The 16,880-nt window shown below is 32.4% G+C and overlaps 2 protein-coding genes across 3 annotated transcripts; both read right to left on the reverse strand.

The window, feature by feature from the left end:
• Positions 1-1,274: 1,274 nt before the first annotated feature.
• LOC124919613 lies at positions 1,275-8,214 on the reverse strand. Of its 2 annotated transcripts, XM_047459887.1 has the most exons (7): positions 7,916-8,211; positions 6,847-7,065; positions 6,192-6,278; positions 5,529-5,675; positions 2,856-2,882; positions 2,244-2,339; positions 1,275-1,880 (listed from the first exon to the last, which is right to left on the reverse strand). In XM_047459887.1, exons 1-7 carry the CDS (start codon positions 8,126-8,128, stop codon positions 1,626-1,628), a joined length of 1,044 nt encoding a protein of 347 aa, XP_047315843.1. In that variant the 5' UTR covers positions 8,129-8,211; the 3' UTR covers positions 1,275-1,625. The 2 variants fall into 2 exon arrangements, with proteins under 2 accessions (XP_047315843.1, XP_047315844.1); XM_047459888.1 differs by lacking the exon at positions 2,856-2,882 and having other exon boundaries at positions 7,916-8,214.
• A 1,882-nt stretch (positions 8,215-10,096) lies between these two features.
• LOC124919614 (trafficking protein particle complex subunit 6b-like) lies at positions 10,097-14,868 on the reverse strand. The gene is made up of 4 exons (XM_047459889.1): positions 14,695-14,868; positions 13,661-13,778; positions 13,345-13,573; positions 10,097-10,328 (listed from the first exon to the last, which is right to left on the reverse strand). Exons 1-4 carry the CDS (start codon positions 14,844-14,846, stop codon positions 10,300-10,302), a joined length of 528 nt encoding a protein of 175 aa, XP_047315845.1. The 5' UTR covers positions 14,847-14,868; the 3' UTR covers positions 10,097-10,299.
• Between the last annotated feature and the right edge of the window lie 2,012 nt (positions 14,869-16,880).

Consider the following 16,880-nt stretch of genomic DNA (forward strand, 5'->3'; position numbering starts at 1 on the left):
AAACGTCACTACGAAGGAAGGCTAAGCATGACAAATTTCCGGGTTTCGGGATCCGAACCGGACCCGAATCGAACTGAACCCGATTTTACCCCCCAAAAAACAGGTATTTAAATTACCCGAAATATCGGTTCAGAACTGATGGGTACCTGATCCGAACCGGACCCAATTTTTTAAAACAGTTTATCCTTTACTTATTTAACTAATTTTAACCCGTTAATATATTTTTAAATTTTATATATGTTTTAAACCTAATTGGGATGAAATTGAATAAAATTTTAAATTATTTAATAAAAACATTTATAAATATTACATTAAATAAAATAAAACAAGCAGAGGATATATTATATAATATATATATATATAAATAATATTTTAAAATATATATATATATATAAATAGCATTTTCTCCACCCTATCATCCATCCTCTTCTCTTATTCTCTTGCATTCTCGATTTTTGACTGCCATTTTTTCTAAGTCCTTGTTCGGATTAGGATTTTTGAAAAAACTTAAAAAAAGAAAAAAATAATGATTGGTGTTATTTTTGGTAAAAAGATTTAAAAGGTATTGATATATATGAATAAAATAAAAAATAATAATTTAAAAAAGATGATATTTTAGTATTTTAGTTAATGAAATGAGTGATGTGATTGTTAAAAAGTAATTGATTGAAAATTTGATTTTGGATGGGTTTTTTAAAAAACCCAAAGAGAACTATGCATAAGTTAAGAAGGGCTCACCTCGTAATACTATTCATCATTCCTTTAATTTTCCCGTGCTTAGCTAAATGGGGTATTCTATATTGGAATTAGACTGCATGTAGGAATGGAAACGGATAGCACAAATCGACCATAAGAAAAAAAAAATGTTTTAAAATATTTTTCGGGTACCAGGAACCGGACCCGAACCGATCGGTTCCGACCCGAAATTACCCGGATCCGAAAAGCAAACAAATTACCCGAACCGATCGGTTCCTTCGGATACCTGGTCGTCGGGGCTAAAATGCCATGCCTAATGAAGGTGGAAGGTTTGGATGATTTACAACCTATTTCAGGGGTGGGTCTAGTCGGCTGCATGGACTCACCCAGTGCCGGGCCTGAATACACATATACGATCATGAGAGTGCAATCAAATTGAATAAAATTGTGTATCTCCAAAGTAACATCAATTCTGCACTCAAATTGTTTCACCTGAAATCTTTATTGTGAGGAGATTAATTGACATAGTTAAGAAAGATAGCCCGATCGATAAAACAAATCACTATAATCTCTATCACGACAAAGAAAAAAACATTATCCATTATAGCTTTATACGAATTTTCAATTAGATCGTAACCGTAACTGCGACAAAATACTAGAGTTCAAACATGCCATATTTTACAAGACTAGTCTTCGCAGACAGTCCAAATTTCATGGTAATACAACAGTTGACTAACAACACGTTGAACAAGACGCAATTTTCGGTCCCAATCTGCCAAATCTCTTATATCAAAAAATTCATTAATGTTCTCACACATATTCAGATACAAGAGTGTTTTTAAATAAGCCCTAGTTAGATGATAATGCATATGTATGAAAGGAAAGAGTGGGGGAAGAAATATTTACCAAATTGAGTTCTGTTGTGGGTATCAAGAATCAGTGATGATATCTTGGCCTGTTGTTTGAGTTGAGGTTTGCTGAATCTGCAAATCTGCATCATTTATGTTGTTTTCAATCACATCGATGCAGAAACCGACTGATCTTCCATCCGACATTGCCTCTGCAAGTTTCGAACGTGCTGCTTCATGCCGACGTAATACAAAGACTGTATTAAGAACAGACCACCTTACTTGAGAATCAACTTTCTTCTGAGTGAACCCCAAGCTTTTCAGCAAGAAATCCAACTGTTTTTATCAGTCAAGATAATATGTTAAATATGACCACACAGACTCAAACAAGCCTACAGTTGATACTTTGAGTTACAAATCATTGGCATCCCCTGTTTTTTTGTTAAGAAAATAATTTGGATCATGATCTAAAAACTAATATGATCATAACAAAAATAATCTTTATACCAAATGAAGCAAAACAATTACACATAGTTTAAATGATGATCCGGAAAATGATTTGTATAATAAATGAAGCAACAAAATACATTATAATCCGGATCATTATCCAAAAAATATACCAAGTCAACAAAAATCACTTTCAATTTAACTTTGACGATTTTTCAATAAGTTGCGATTGTTTAGAAGAATGATAAAAACCTGGTTAATATCAGTAAGACCGCCTTCAGCATATCCATAGAGAAGATATTCTGTTACAACGCCTGCAAGTGCTATGCATGAGAACCTGTTGAGCATCTAGTGGGAAAGTAATTTTTTAGTTAGCGATTTGCACAAGTTCTGCATAGTATATAGGAAAGAAGCTCGTTTTGAGTCATTCAACTTGCATCAAAGGTTTATTTTGTTTTCTGAAATTCCATTGGACTCATTTTGTTTGCAGAACTATTAAAATTGGCTCAAATTACTTCCTGCTATCATTTTTCTATAACTCCATTAAGTTCATAAATCATTTCTATTCAATTGTTATAACTCTTTATGCTTGCCATATTATTCTCTTTCTAAAGTGAAGAAGTACGTAACGAAGTTAACAAAACAAAAAATTGATGACAAGATGTAATATTAGCCATTTTAAAAGTGCTTGAAGAAAAACGAGCTCAACGCAAGTTCAAGAAACAAAACGAGCATTGAAATGAAAATTGCCCATTCTTGAGATAGTTCGATGGCAATGTTGATTTTTAATTATTATAAGGGTTAATTTGTTCTAATTGGAAGAAATCAAGGTCAAAAACATAATGGGAGGAAAAGTATACATACCGTTGCTGAAACTTTACCAGCATTTACCTGAAAGTACAACAATACAATCAGCCAATGCTAAAGAAACTTTCTGAACAACATTGAAGCTGACATTTTGTTTGTAGGAAAATATCAAATTGCTCCTCAAGATTGAATGTGGAGATCAAATTTTTCCTTCAAGATTGAAAAGTATCTTAAGAGTTCTTTTAGATTGCACTCTAGTGTAAAGTATCAAATGGGCGCAAATTCTGTAAATTGGTGTTCATATTCGTCTTTCATCTCTCTTTCAATTCATTTTCACCTAAGCTAGTTCTTGCATCTCCTAACGAACATATTGGACTTATTCTATGAATTCGGATCTGACAGTGAAATCGCCAATAAACTTGTGTATCTGGGTTTAAACTTAATTTCAGTTTTTAAAGGTGATATCATCTGGATTCATATTCTAAGTGTAAAACTTGAGTTTTTTAGATTATAATATTATAACAAATAAATTTGTGATTTATACGAGAAATGTGTAATATATAAAGTACATTAAGTGTAATGAAAGTAATGCAATGACAACACTCAATATGTTGAGTGTAAACAATGTAAGACAATGGGTGCAAACAAGGTGCATCAATTCCAAAAAGAATAGAGAGATAATTTTACACTCTCCCTCAAGTTAGGTGGATATTGAAAGTGCCTAACTTGCCATTTCATAAAAACATAAAATATCTAAAGGTAGATTTTTTGTCGATCCTCGGCCCAATCAGCATGGGTTAACACAATGATGGATTTGTCGTCTTCACTTGTGAATAGGAGATTTTTTCCTGGAGAACATTTTAAATATTTCAAGATCCTGAAAACGGCTCTAAGAGATAATTCATGAATTGGCTAACCATTTACGATCAAGAAAAGATTCGAAAATTTGAAAGAATTCATTATAAGCCGGTTTGACACCAAAGAACTCGGACCCATCAAGTTATTTATAAGAATTTCTAAGAATTGAACTTGCTCCATCAAAGAAGGGGTTCTCTTTCTCCCAAAGAAAATACACTATGGACCTTATAAAGGAAACCAATATGCTTCGATGTAAGACGGACCTTATAAACGAAACCAACATGCTTCGATGTAAGTCCGCCGACACACCATGGAACATTGTGAACGATAAAGACAATACTTCAACTGACAAAGGTAGATACCAATGACTGGTGGGGCGACTCTACTTGTCTCATACTCATCCGAACATTGGCTTTGCAATAACCAATTCATAAAATTGTCCCTCAAAAGATCATACGAACGCCATTTTTAGGATTATGAGGAATCCAAAAAGTTCTCCGGGAAAAGGTTTTATATTCACAAGTAAATACACAAATTCATCAATACCGATCGGGCTAGGGACAAAAACAACAAAAAATCTACCTCCGGATATTGAGCGTTTGTATGGGGCAACCTCGTCGCATGGAGAAGCAAGAAACAATTTGTTGTTGCTCAAAGTAGTGCAGAAGTCGAGTATCATTATCTTGCATTCGAAATTTGTGAAGAAATGTGGATACGCCGCATCCTTGAAGAGTTAAGATTGCCCCATGATGGACTCATTCAATGATATGTGACAATAATGCATCAATCAGTATGATTCACCATGATAGAACTAAACACATCAAAATTGATTGTCACTTCATTTATGAGAATGTCAATAAATGGTTTATTTCACTCAACGTTGTGCCGCTCAATCAGTTGGCTGACATATTTAACAAAATATTTCTCAAATAAAATTTAAAAGAACTATAGCAAATTGAGCACTCTCAATATCTACTACTCAACTTGAAAGGGAGTGTAAAATCATCTATCTCCTCTTTGGAATTGATTCTCCTTGCTTGCACTCAATGTCTTACATTGTTTTGATGCTTAAGCAAGTTGCAAATATTTGTGAATAAATGTTGCTGGCTGAAAACGTGATGGGAGAATAATCCAAGGATGAGCTATTGGTGGAAAAGGAAGAACCTGGGTGGCCATTAGTTGCCGAGGGAGGTTCCTCTTAGAAGAATGAGAAATAATATTGGAATAAGAACATTATTTCATTCATATGCATTAAAGATATTGGATTGATAAATATGGATGGTCACAAAGGCAGTTAATCATTCTCATTGCGTTATTGAGATTCGGAAAAGTATCAGTTTCACTTGAAAGTTATTCAACTTATTGTCAAAAGATCTTTCAATGATAAGGAAAGGCCAATTAGAAGATTGAAAAGCTCATTCATTAATGTTTCACATTAATTGACATATTCACTCAGTGTGCAACATTCTTGACCTTTTTGATAAACAGTTCGTTTGATCCTACCAATACAGACAATGCCTGAACCCATTAATTAATTGACACAGTCACACAAGTCAATACTTAAATTCACACTTCTCACAAATTAACCCTCAAACCTAACTATATTTGACATGGTATTTTTAAATTTTAAGATTTATTGTTCAAGAATAAAATCAGAATTTAAAAGAGAAAAATATGCATTAATTTATTATATATATATTTTTTATTAGAAATAACATAATTATTGTGATATATATTTAATTATTAATAATTTAAAATTATTATGTTATCAACCTTGAACTAAAACTAGAAGATAATGATAATATAGTATTGATGAGAAAATATAGACAAGGAAAGTAAAGATCACAAGCTACCTATGAAATTTGAACATACCTCTTCAAGAAACTCAAAGTCCACAAAAGCAGTTCCAGCCTGGACATTGAGTGATCCTTCCTTTTGAAAAGCATCTAAGCTCGTAAGTGTATACCCCTTTGGAAGTATTCCCATCAAGTAGGCTATCAAGAAATGGCCGGCTTCATGCTGTAATAAACATTTTATTTATTCTTCCCAACTCAAAATGAAGTTGTGGACAAATTTAATTTTCTACGAATTCTAAACAAATAAATATCCTTTAGACACGTGCATTTTTAGGGTAACCAAAGTTCTTATTTGAGGCTTAAACATTGGACTATACTTTTTATTTACCTGAGAGGGTAGAAAACATGCAAAGGCCAGTGGAGCCTCATTGTTCCTTCTCTGCCCTAGTGCACACATGTTTAGACTAGGCGTAGAATTTGGAAGGTCAACGATTATGCTTATAACTTAGAGTCCACATGCATACAATGATACTCTTCAACCATCAGTTTTAACTTCAAAGTATCTAACAGAAAGACACCTAAGCTAGAATGAATCATGTGTACAATAGAAAATGTTTAAGCTCGTTTATATCAATTGAACGTGACTTGATGATTTAATTGTTCAATAAACGAGGTTCAAGTGTTTAAGACATGGTATACACATTGTTTGCATTATGATAATGAAGAAGAGGTGTCTTACTTGAGTAACCCTATTGTGGTACTTCTGACTGAAGGTGTGGCCAATTGTATCAAGAAACAAGTTGCTGAATCCTCCATTGAAAGAGATCTAGCAAGAAAAACATGAACACAATTAGTGCAAATTCATTTGTACACAACAGCACCATATGTATTGTTGAGAAGCAATCAATAAAGAAGAAGAAATGTAATTTGATTGCATCCATCTCTTAGCTTCATGTTTGGAATGCACTTCATGTTTGGAATGCACGGAAATAAAAAAAGAAGAAGAAACTCCTTTTGTTTCCTGAACTTGCATCAAGGGCTCGTTTTGCATCCTAGACATTAATAAGTCTAAAATTACTTTATGCCGCCATTTTTTGTTAACTCTGCTAAGTTATTAAACCCTCCCTAGCCCTACACAATTATTGAAGCTCCTTAACCCCCATCCTTACTAAGATATTATTCTCTTTCTAACGTGCATAGAAAGAATACAATGGAGTTAACTAAGAAATGGTGGTGAGATGTAATTTGAGTTCTTGAAAGTTCAAGCAAAACGAGTTTATATGCAAGTTCAGTAAGCAAAATGAGCTAGATCTCTCTAAAAAAAGCATTAGATTGGATGAAATGAGTGTGTTAAAAAAATTGTTTCAATTGAAAGTAGTTATTATCATCCTTACCGCGTCCAATGTCAACAGAAATAGTAGGCATACGGACAAGTAGAAGAGTTGTTGCGGACTAAATCCAATGAGATTCCAGGTGGAAATTCCTCCTAAAAGAGCTGCAAGTTGCAGGTTTCTCTGAATGGAGCCCAAGGTTGTATCCACTGGTGAAAGAAGAGAGGATGTCTCAATACCATTCAGTTTCAACTCGTCCAATGTGTAAAGCCTCTGGGGTACCTGTTTATGAAGCTCCGAATTATTATTGAAGACTATTTTTTTTATCTTCAATTTCATTTCGAATTGAATGACAGAAAGTGAACAAACCTAAATTTGATTCATTTGACAATACAATTATTTATTGTAACCTCAAGATTACATCTAGATAACTTGTAGTCCTATATTATTTTTTCGCAAACGAAACAGTAAGGCACGCACACAATAAGCTCAATTAGAAGTGCAAACCACTGAGATGACACTAGTGAGGATATCAACAATTGGGTCGTGTGTAGATATTTATTGGCCTTATTTGAAAACACTTTTGCTTAAGAACTTTGATCTAATCCAGATCTAGTTAATAAATTACCAATGAATTTATGGATACAGATCTAGATAAGTTTGGTATGAAAAGGTGTAGCTAGTTGGATCTCACTCTCACCCCACCTTCAAATGACTTCCCTCAATGGCATAATTTCGATTATCATGAAATTTGGACATTTTGTATATCTCTTCAAGACGGTTTTCCTTTTCCTCCTTCGCCGAGCTCCATCAGGCATCGCTCCAACCGGAAGAGTAATTCTATAGTCAACACTATCTTTTCTAGATACACTATTTCGAAATATGATCTAATTGTATGTATCATAAATGAAAATGAATTCAATATGTTTGGTGTGAGCATGAATTACTGGTCCAATATTGGCAAGCAAACTCTAATGAAATATTGATTATGCAAAGTTAATTTCAGAAATCCCTTGTGAGGATTATGGCACAGTAAACATCTAAAGCTTTTCAAAACAAAGAAAGAAGCTTTTATCTTAGATATTGATAAGATTTAAAAGGAAAGGAAAAGAAAAGGCGGCAATGAATGAACCTGCCTAGCGGCGCCGAAGCAACGGAGACCGTCGGGCTTCCCCAGTAAATCCCTGATGAGAGAGAGTGCGGCTCTGTCATCCCCCTTCACAAGCTCCGCATCGACTTGTTCTAAGACTTGCCGCCGCAATCCACACACCACACGGAAACTGGCCGGAGTGGGGCGAACCAACGACGGAGATGTCACTACGGTATAGTTGGCAGCAAAGGCCATTCAAATGTAGTCAAATTATTATTGAGAGCGTGAAGCAAAATAGACAACATGTAGCCTCTCTCTCTCTTTTCATGGCTGCCTCCTTCTCAACCACAATTATTTTCCAAAATTGCCAAATTTTGAAACACATATAATAATGGGAAATTTGAAAAAATGACTTTCAAGACTTTTTTTTTTTTTATTTTTTTACCCCTGCCGCGAGACGTACTCAATCGCAAGACGCAACCGGCATTCGTGAGACAAAAAAAAATCACACGGCATCCGGTTGCGTCTCGCAACGGGATTATTTTTGTAAAAAAAAAGTGTCACTAGCGCATTTATTTTATGGACACCAAAAAATCAACTAAACTGATCTTGAGGGTCTTTTATCGAATTTCCTTATAATAACTATGCAGCATAGTTATCTAAAATTTATACTCAGGTAATTTATATAAAATGGAGTTTAAATTTTAAGTTGTAGGGTAAATATATTACAATGTTAATTATTTAAAAATTATTTTTTTTAAATATACAAAATGTGTTATTCTTTTTGTTACTTCGTAACAAAACAAATATATTTACAAATACTCATATCAAAATTACATGATAATAAAAGCTAGTCATTTTCAGATATTAACATTAACTAAAAGTATTTGAATGCATTACTATTTACAATAAAACTGATAATATAATACTAATCAATTTAGTGGACATTTGTTTGTACATATAATTTAAATTTGTTTACATGTTTACTGTAGTTGTTAATTTGTTATACAAATCTCAAATCTATCCATTTTCAACTCCAATTCTTTGATAAATATATTGATAGAAGGGTGCCAACCCGCTTGTTAAATAAGTATAATAAGTATGAGTTTAAAGCATGAGGTGACTAAGAATGAGGTGGCTAAGAATGAGGTGGAATAAATATGGGTTGGAAACTATATTCAGTCGGACCCCCACGGTCGGACTCCCTCGGTCGAACTCCCTCGGTCGAACCCCCTCGGTCAGACCTTCTCGGTCGTGACATAGATTTTCCCTCGGCCCCGACCCAGATTTGCCTCGGTCCAAACACAGACTTGCCTCGGCCCGAACACAAATTTGCCTCGACATGGACACAGACTTGCCTCGGCCCGTGGTTTTGACCGGGACCGAAGTTATTTACACACTTAAAGAATAAAAACAAAACATACAAAGTGATATTAAACATTTTTATTTATTTTTTTAGGCACGACAGATTTGGGTATTTAGTAACCTGAATCAATATATTATAATAAGAAGATCGTGTGCTTACAAAAAATTAATTCTCATTTTATAAATTTGAAACTAATTTATATAAAGAACATGTTATATATATATATATATATATATATATATATAATTTTTGTATTTATTAATCTTTTTTATCAGTTTAATAATGATTGGATAAATAGTTATTTTTAATAAATGACAATTATTTATTATTATTAAAAAAATTAAATTAAAATTATAAAAATATTTAAAATAGAAAGAGTTATGTTTAGAATATTAAAATTTTATTATTTTTTATAACATAATAAAAAATAATTAGTAACTAACTTATGTCTAGAATTAAGAAAAATATTTAAAAAAATTAATATGATTTCACTTAATTATAAAATTTAAAATTTTGAGTACATCTTAATTATATTTGGAGAAACTTAAACTTTAATTTGTGTTTCCAAAGATTGAATCTCATCTTTCTATATAAACCTCTCTTATTATCTATTGACCGAGTCACGGTTTGGGTCTCGAATCTTCTTTCGATACCCGGAACCGATTAGTTCCGAAGCGAAATAACCCAGAATCAAAATGCAAAATAAATATCCAAACCTATCAGTTCCTTCGAGTACCAAACTGCCGATGTCCCTGCTATCATACCAACTTTTTGTTACACACTTGATGTCAAAATCTAATTCAATTTTGTTTTACAACTTTTTACTGAATTTTTTTTATCACAATATTCACACTAAATACAAATAAAATTACTCACATTTTATTTGACATTTTTTAATAATATAGCTTTTATAAAATGCTCAATATAGCCTAACGAAAGGAGTAAAGCTAAAGGTATATATTGTGTTGTCCATTACAATACATAGAAAGCAGTAATTAGTAGCAGTAGAACAAATTCTGTATATCTGTAATTCGTTCTGGCTTCTTCAGTTGAACCTTTTTCAGGCCTTAATACGTATAACAAACGAACCTGTTTGAATTATTCGATAGCAAACTTTTAGCAACATGGTCATGATTCATTAATAATGCACTGACTTTTCACAACTCATAGATTCATATGAAAAATACGTGGGGAAGCTAAAACATGACATCATATCAGCAATAACAGTTGCAAATAGTAGGGTTGGAGTTTCTTGTACATATACTAAAATGATGTTCTTGTAAATAATATAGAGACTAGATATAAATAGTTAGAATCATTGAATTAGGGATTATGTTGAACTAATAGAGGATTCTGAGAGATGAAAGAAGATTGTAAACTTCCATTTCAGAGGATTCCATGCACATTTCCTATGAGTTTCGTATTAATGGTAATGGCAGATAAGAAGGATGATTCATATTGAGGAGTGTAATGTGTTATTTTTCCTTAAAGCTTATGAGTCATTTTATGTAATGGTTTTGGCCCACTGAGAATAGTATATAAAAGGTAATTAGGGATAGGTTATGTTAGATGAATTGATGATTTGTAGTTGCAAAGCACACTCATGTTTCCCACCCATTTCAATCTATTCTCACCTAAATCTGCTATATCACATCTCCTTCTATCACTCTTTTCGTATTTCACTCTTAAATCTGCTTTGTATTTCACTCGTACTTACTATTAATTAAGAAATTGACAGGGATAGTTGCTTTACATATACTGTAGAAGGCTTAGTGGATTGGGATTGTTTGAAATCGATTAACAGTGAAAAACTAATTACGTTGTTTGTTGAGCTTGCTGAAAGGGATTTCATTGGAAAATTGACAGAGGCTTGATTGTTGAGTGGTTGGGTTTATTTGTCGGATAGGCTTGATTGAAATAGAGCTACCATGTTTCCCTATATCTATTTGGATACATTTACAAGAATTTCAACATTTGATGGTAAGGATGTTGAGGTTGGATTTGTTCTGTTGAGCGGATATTTCGAAAGAATAAGACACCACTTAAATGTAAATTCAAGTTATCAAGAAATGGTTAGATATGCAAATGAGTGGTTTACATCGTTCATTTCTTGCCGGAATATAGACTTGGGGTTGACATGGGAGGAATTTACATCCGCATTGATGAAATATTTCAACCAAACTCCTATGAAAAAGTCTACAAAGTTTTGTTATATTTATATCGGAAGGTAGCCAGAATCAAGAAGAAGAGCAGAATCAATCAATAAGAAGGACACAGAGTTTTGATAGAAGAAGTAGCAAATTCCATGAAAAAATGAGCCCGATAGATTCATTGTTGGTGCCTTATGTGAATCGGAATTTAAAATCCAAAATTGAAGAAGACAAGGACACTAGACCTTTAGTCGAACCTCCACTTGAAAAGATCGACACAATGTTGCTCTCGGGAAAGAGTCGATACCCTTAGGAAATTTGAGCATGTTACGATGAATGATGATTGTAGCCACAAGACAAAATCTATGTTTTCGAGCCTTTTCAATATATTCTTACCTAAATATGTTATTATCCTGTCTCCTTCTATTACTCTTTTATCCCATCACCTTCTTGGTTTGTGTTACTAGTTTTAATTATAACAAAGAGAAATGTTAATATGTGCCACCTAGTAAAGAGGGCACCCAAGACCAAGACCATTAATGAAAAATATTATTTCAAACTCTCCTAGGAGTTGACCCCCATGAGCAATGTCTTCATAGAAAACACTTTTGTATCCGAAGAATCTCGCTAAGAAATCAACAATTAATTTCTGAATAAAAATCCATATTGGAATCTCGCTCATAAAATATTTATATATAGATGCAGATAGATTTAGTATAAAAGGTGTAACTTGTTGGGATACACTAGAAATCGCACAACCTTTCAAACGCTTTCCGTGATCTAATCATTGACTACCATGAAATTTTGTACAGTTTGTAGATCTCCCAAAACAATATTTTTGAGTCCTCACCATTGAACACTGCCTCCGACTGGAAGAGAATTCTACTGCCAACACCTATCTTAGGCGTATCTAGAAATGAATTTGAATCTGGGCCGAACTAAGTTCAAACACATATGTTTCCAAAGGGAATATCATACCGATCCACACCCATATGAGAAAAACAGATGAAATTTTGTATAAAGTACATGTAGGGTTTCTTTAATAATAAATGAGCTATAATTGTGGGTACAAGTACAATATAATTGATCCAAGCCTAATAGAATAATAAGAAGATTAGTTAGATAACATTAGTATATCTAGTTGAAGATTAGTATAACTGATTGATTTGGGTAAGTGGATTCCTCTCTCTCATCTCAAGGATCCTTTTATCTTCTCAACCCTAAGATTCTCTTCCTTGTATCACAAGAATGGGGAGTGATTCAAATATTTGACAAGTTCACTAACAGAAGAATGTTTCAACCAAATATTAATGGATGTGAACCTAGCTATTTTATGTTCTCAGGAAATTTTATAGCACATTTTTACTCGTGAATTAAAATAAGTTGCTTTTTTTCTTTGTAGAAATATATAGCAGATTACTTGTTAAATGATGTGACACATGACATGGAAGCTTCTACATGTGGTCCCAAGAGTTTGTTAGATTATTAGAATATGCTAGCAATATGGAATAATTTTATTTTATATTATGCAATTACATTTACATTCTATAATGATCCTTGCTTCACTATAAAAGCATAATGAGGTAGATGTACAATGCACACAAATATATGAAATGTAATTTCTTCTTCTTTTTCCAATTTTCTTTCTCTTTCAATTTTGTTTTGTTCACACAAACACACTAAGAGCTTGTTTGGTGTTAAAATAATCCGATTTTTTGGAAGAATAAAAATTGTTTGATGAGAAAATGGAATAAATGACTAAAATATCCTTTGCATTTAATATTATGAATAAATAAGATTGTGTTTAGTCAAGGATTTCAATGATGAAGTGACTGATGCTAGAATAAGAGGTTATTTAGATTAACCGTTATCCAAACAACCCTTCATCAAACAAGGTCTAAGAATCTTCCATGATAGAGAATCTAAAGGTAGGAAAAAAAAGAGAGGGAACTTACATGCAGGAAGATTGGAAATATCTGTAGAAACCGCACATTGGATTCCCAAATTTGAAAGCGCGCCCCGAATGATTCCACATGGAAAGTAAAGAAACATTCCGGTCATCTGAGTTGACTTATTCTCAGCCATTGTAGAAGGATCTTGAGCTGAACCAACAATTCCAGTCGGTTGATTGATGGACATACGTGTAAGCATTCTAAACTTATTGTCTTGTAAAACAAAGGTACCCTATTATGGAAATAAGAAAAACTGCAAAACTTAATTCCCAGCATATTATTCCAGCAATTTTTTTAAACAGTAAGGAGCCAGAGATACCCTGTGATTTGTCTTTAAATTATCTATCTGCTTCTTAAAGATCTCAGGCCAGAAATCCTTGCAAATAAACTTTATAGCTTCTAGATGGTCATTGAATCGTGGACGTTCCATTGTGTATCTAAGAAAAAAATAACAACTCCAGATCACAAAGAACAACTAAATTCAATAACAATATATGGTAACAATCTGAGATACAAATTCATGACAGTAGAATTAAGGTAGTGTATCCATTTAGAACTTGGATTATTATTGACACTTAGATCGTTCAAGCAAACTAGATAACACAGCCAAGAATCATAAAATAAGAAAATGAATTATCGTACATGTCCATTTTGTGCGTTTTTCTGATTCATGGAACTCATCTAGCAGGTTTATGTAACATATTAGAAAGGTTAGGGTTATTAGTTAGGGCAATAAATAGTAAAGAAGCTCTTAGAAATGTTAATTAATTTGATCCGATTTCGTTAGAGGGTTGTTAGTTTGTATGAATAGGTGGCACCCTATGATTACAAACAGGGTGATCTAGCTGAAGGATGATATCTTTATTATCATCATGAATAGAGAGTAAACTCTTCTTAGCTAAGGAGGTTCTTCATGGTTCTCTCATATAAGGTATTAGGCCATTCATCTCTCATCTCATTCATTGAATCTATCTGTTCTCTATTAAACAACTATCCTAAACCTAAGGAAGTGTAACAGGTTCTTTTTATAGGAGTTGATTCATGAAACTCATCTTGATTAATTCTTAAAACTGCAACCCTAGATATGGAAAACAACACAAAGTGCCAGAACTATGGCCCTACTATGAGAACTAATCATACAAGATATTCTCATTCCTAAAACGATTTTGTCTAAAATGACAAAATTCCACAACATGAATTGAAGTGATTGACTGACCGAGAAAGAGAATCTGCTAGAGTTCACCAAATTACACATTTTCTGATCAAAACAGCTAGGGAAAACTAGTTACATTTTCTGATATAAAAAAACGGGAAGATTCGTAATTACCTATACGGATATTTATTTGACTTTACCTCTCGGAGAGCTGGTGGCCGACCTGATAACCAATTGCCTCGATCCTTCGAGCGGCAAGATCAGGCTTATTAACATATAAGCAATTGCAATACGAAGAGACGATCTCTGTCAGAAGACTCTCTACACAAGACTCTGAAACTTCCTTCCCCATTTTCTCTGTCTCTGCGCTTGCCTCCGCTACAAGCCTACAACCTCCAGTGGTTAGAGAAAGTAGTGTTCCTGTTAATGGCTTACTTAATACAATTGTAATCCCTTAAGTTTTTGACAGAAAAAGCTAATTATTTGTTAATGGGTCCATTTGAAGATATATATAATAGTTGGATCTGGATCTCAGATGTGACTGAGAGAGCTATGAAGAAATTCTAAATATATATTATGACATCCCACATTTTGGATCATTTTAGAAAATTTAGGAATTGTGTACCTATTTTTGTAAATTTTTTTTTTTAATTATTTATACATATTTGATTTTATGTTCTAATTTATTATATATTGTTAGCTATTAGTTGTGCACATTCTTATTAATTTTGATGTATTTATTATATATTGTTAGCTATTAGTTGTGCACATTCTTATTAATTTTGATGTTTTATGTGAGTATAAATGTATGTGAATAACTTCACTTAATATAAAGGGTCAGTTTACTAATCATATTAGTTAATAATATTAAGGGTCAGTTTACTAATCATATTAGTTAATAATATTAAGGGTCAGTTTACTAATCATATTAGTTAATAGTAGCATGTATCTTATGCATTTGCACGAGTAATAATATAAAAAATCGTGAAAAAAATATTACGGTAAAATTTTTATGGGTGGGTCAACTCACAATCCGACCCAAGTATCCATTTACTCTCACATATATCCAAATAAACCACAGTTCTCGACCCGACAATCCGGACACTTTAAAAATTAAGCATCATTATATATATATAGATTAGTTAGTTAAAAAGTTGAACTTATATTGTTAAAATATCACGCGTTTATCAAAATTTGGGTTTAATTTAAAATATAAAGTGTTATTAGCCTAGTTGGTTAAAAGGTTGTATTTATTTTGTTAGGTTGCAAGTTTGAACCATACCTATAGCATTTTTAATTTTATTTTTAATCGTTTTAAGTTTATGGGCGGGTCAACCCACAATCCGACACAAGTATCCATTTACTCTCATATATATCCAAACTAACCACAGCTCTCGACCCGGCAATCCGGACACTTTAAAAATTAAGCATCATTATATATATATATATATATATATATATATATATATATATATATATATATATATATATATATATATAACAAATTTATAAATATACATTAATCCTTTTAAGTTATTTAATTGTTTGAATTTTATAATTTATTAAAATTTATATGAATGAGTAATGATTATACATGTACACAATAAGAAATGAGTGAATTAGTAAAAAATAAATATGAAATGATGGTAGGAAGTTAGGTTGTAGGGCGTTCGCTAGGTCACAAACGTGCAGTGGATGTAGGCGATAAATCTCAACATTCTGGCCTAGACTTTGGGATGGGCCTTTGGCTCAGCCTTCCGCATGGGGTTGGACCTTCGGTTCGGTGTCTGCTTGGGCTGGGTTTTAGTGACTTACCGAACCCATCTACAGTGGGAACCCTTCCGGTTCTACCCCATGTTCATTTCTCCAATATACCTCACTTTCATTTAATCTTCCCACAGTACTCTACCTTCTCTAACTTATTAAAATATATTATATTATATATATATATATATTATAATATATTATATATAGGAAAAAAAAGCTCACGTATGTACTTATACAACTAGCTCATTTAGATTTAGACGTATGTACTAATAAAAAATTATTTAAATATATGTACTATGAAAAATTAGCTCAATTAGTCTCTTTTACTAACCATGGTTAACTTTTATTTTTAAATTTATATATTTATTAATTAAATATTAATATATTTTCTCTCTCCTTCTTTTTTATTAATTAAACCAGGTAATTTATTTTATTCTTAATTTTTTTTTTATTTTAATATTATTTCTCTTTTATATGTTATCTTCCATTTTTTATTAGTTTTTATTTCTCATCTCGCTTAAATTCTCATTTTTGAAAAATATTTAACAACTTATTTATAAATTTTATATTTTACTGTAATATTTTATTGAATAATTTTTTCTTATTTAATTTAATATAA

The sequence above is a fragment of the Impatiens glandulifera genome, chromosome 1 (assembly GCF_907164915.1).
Source record: "Impatiens glandulifera chromosome 1, dImpGla2.1, whole genome shotgun sequence".
Taxonomy (NCBI): Eukaryota; Viridiplantae; Streptophyta; class Magnoliopsida; order Ericales; family Balsaminaceae; genus Impatiens; species Impatiens glandulifera.

Coding starts and splice junctions, on each gene's coding strand:
- LOC124919613 (XM_047459887.1), bottom strand. CDS start 8,128: ATGGCCTTTGCTGCCAACTATACCGTAGTGACATCTCCGTCGTTGGTT. Junction 7,066..7,915: donor GCTTCGGCGCCGCTAGGCAG/GTTCATTCATTG, acceptor CTTCATAAACAG/GTACCCCAGAGGCTTTACAC. Junction 2,340..2,855: donor CTGGTAAAGTTTCAGCAACG/GTATGTATACTT, acceptor CTTTCCCACTAG/ATGCTCAACAGGTTCTCATG.
- LOC124919614 (XM_047459889.1), bottom strand. CDS start 14,846: ATGGGGAAGGAAGTTTCAGAGTCTTGTGTAGAGAGTCTTCTGACAGAG. Junction 13,779..14,694: donor GGCCACCAGCTCTCCGAGAG/GTAAAGTCAAAT, acceptor TTTTTTTCTTAG/ATACACAATGGAACGTCCAC. Junction 13,574..13,660: donor ATTTAAAGACAAATCACAGG/GTATCTCTGGCT, acceptor TTTCCATAATAG/GGTACCTTTGTTTTACAAGA.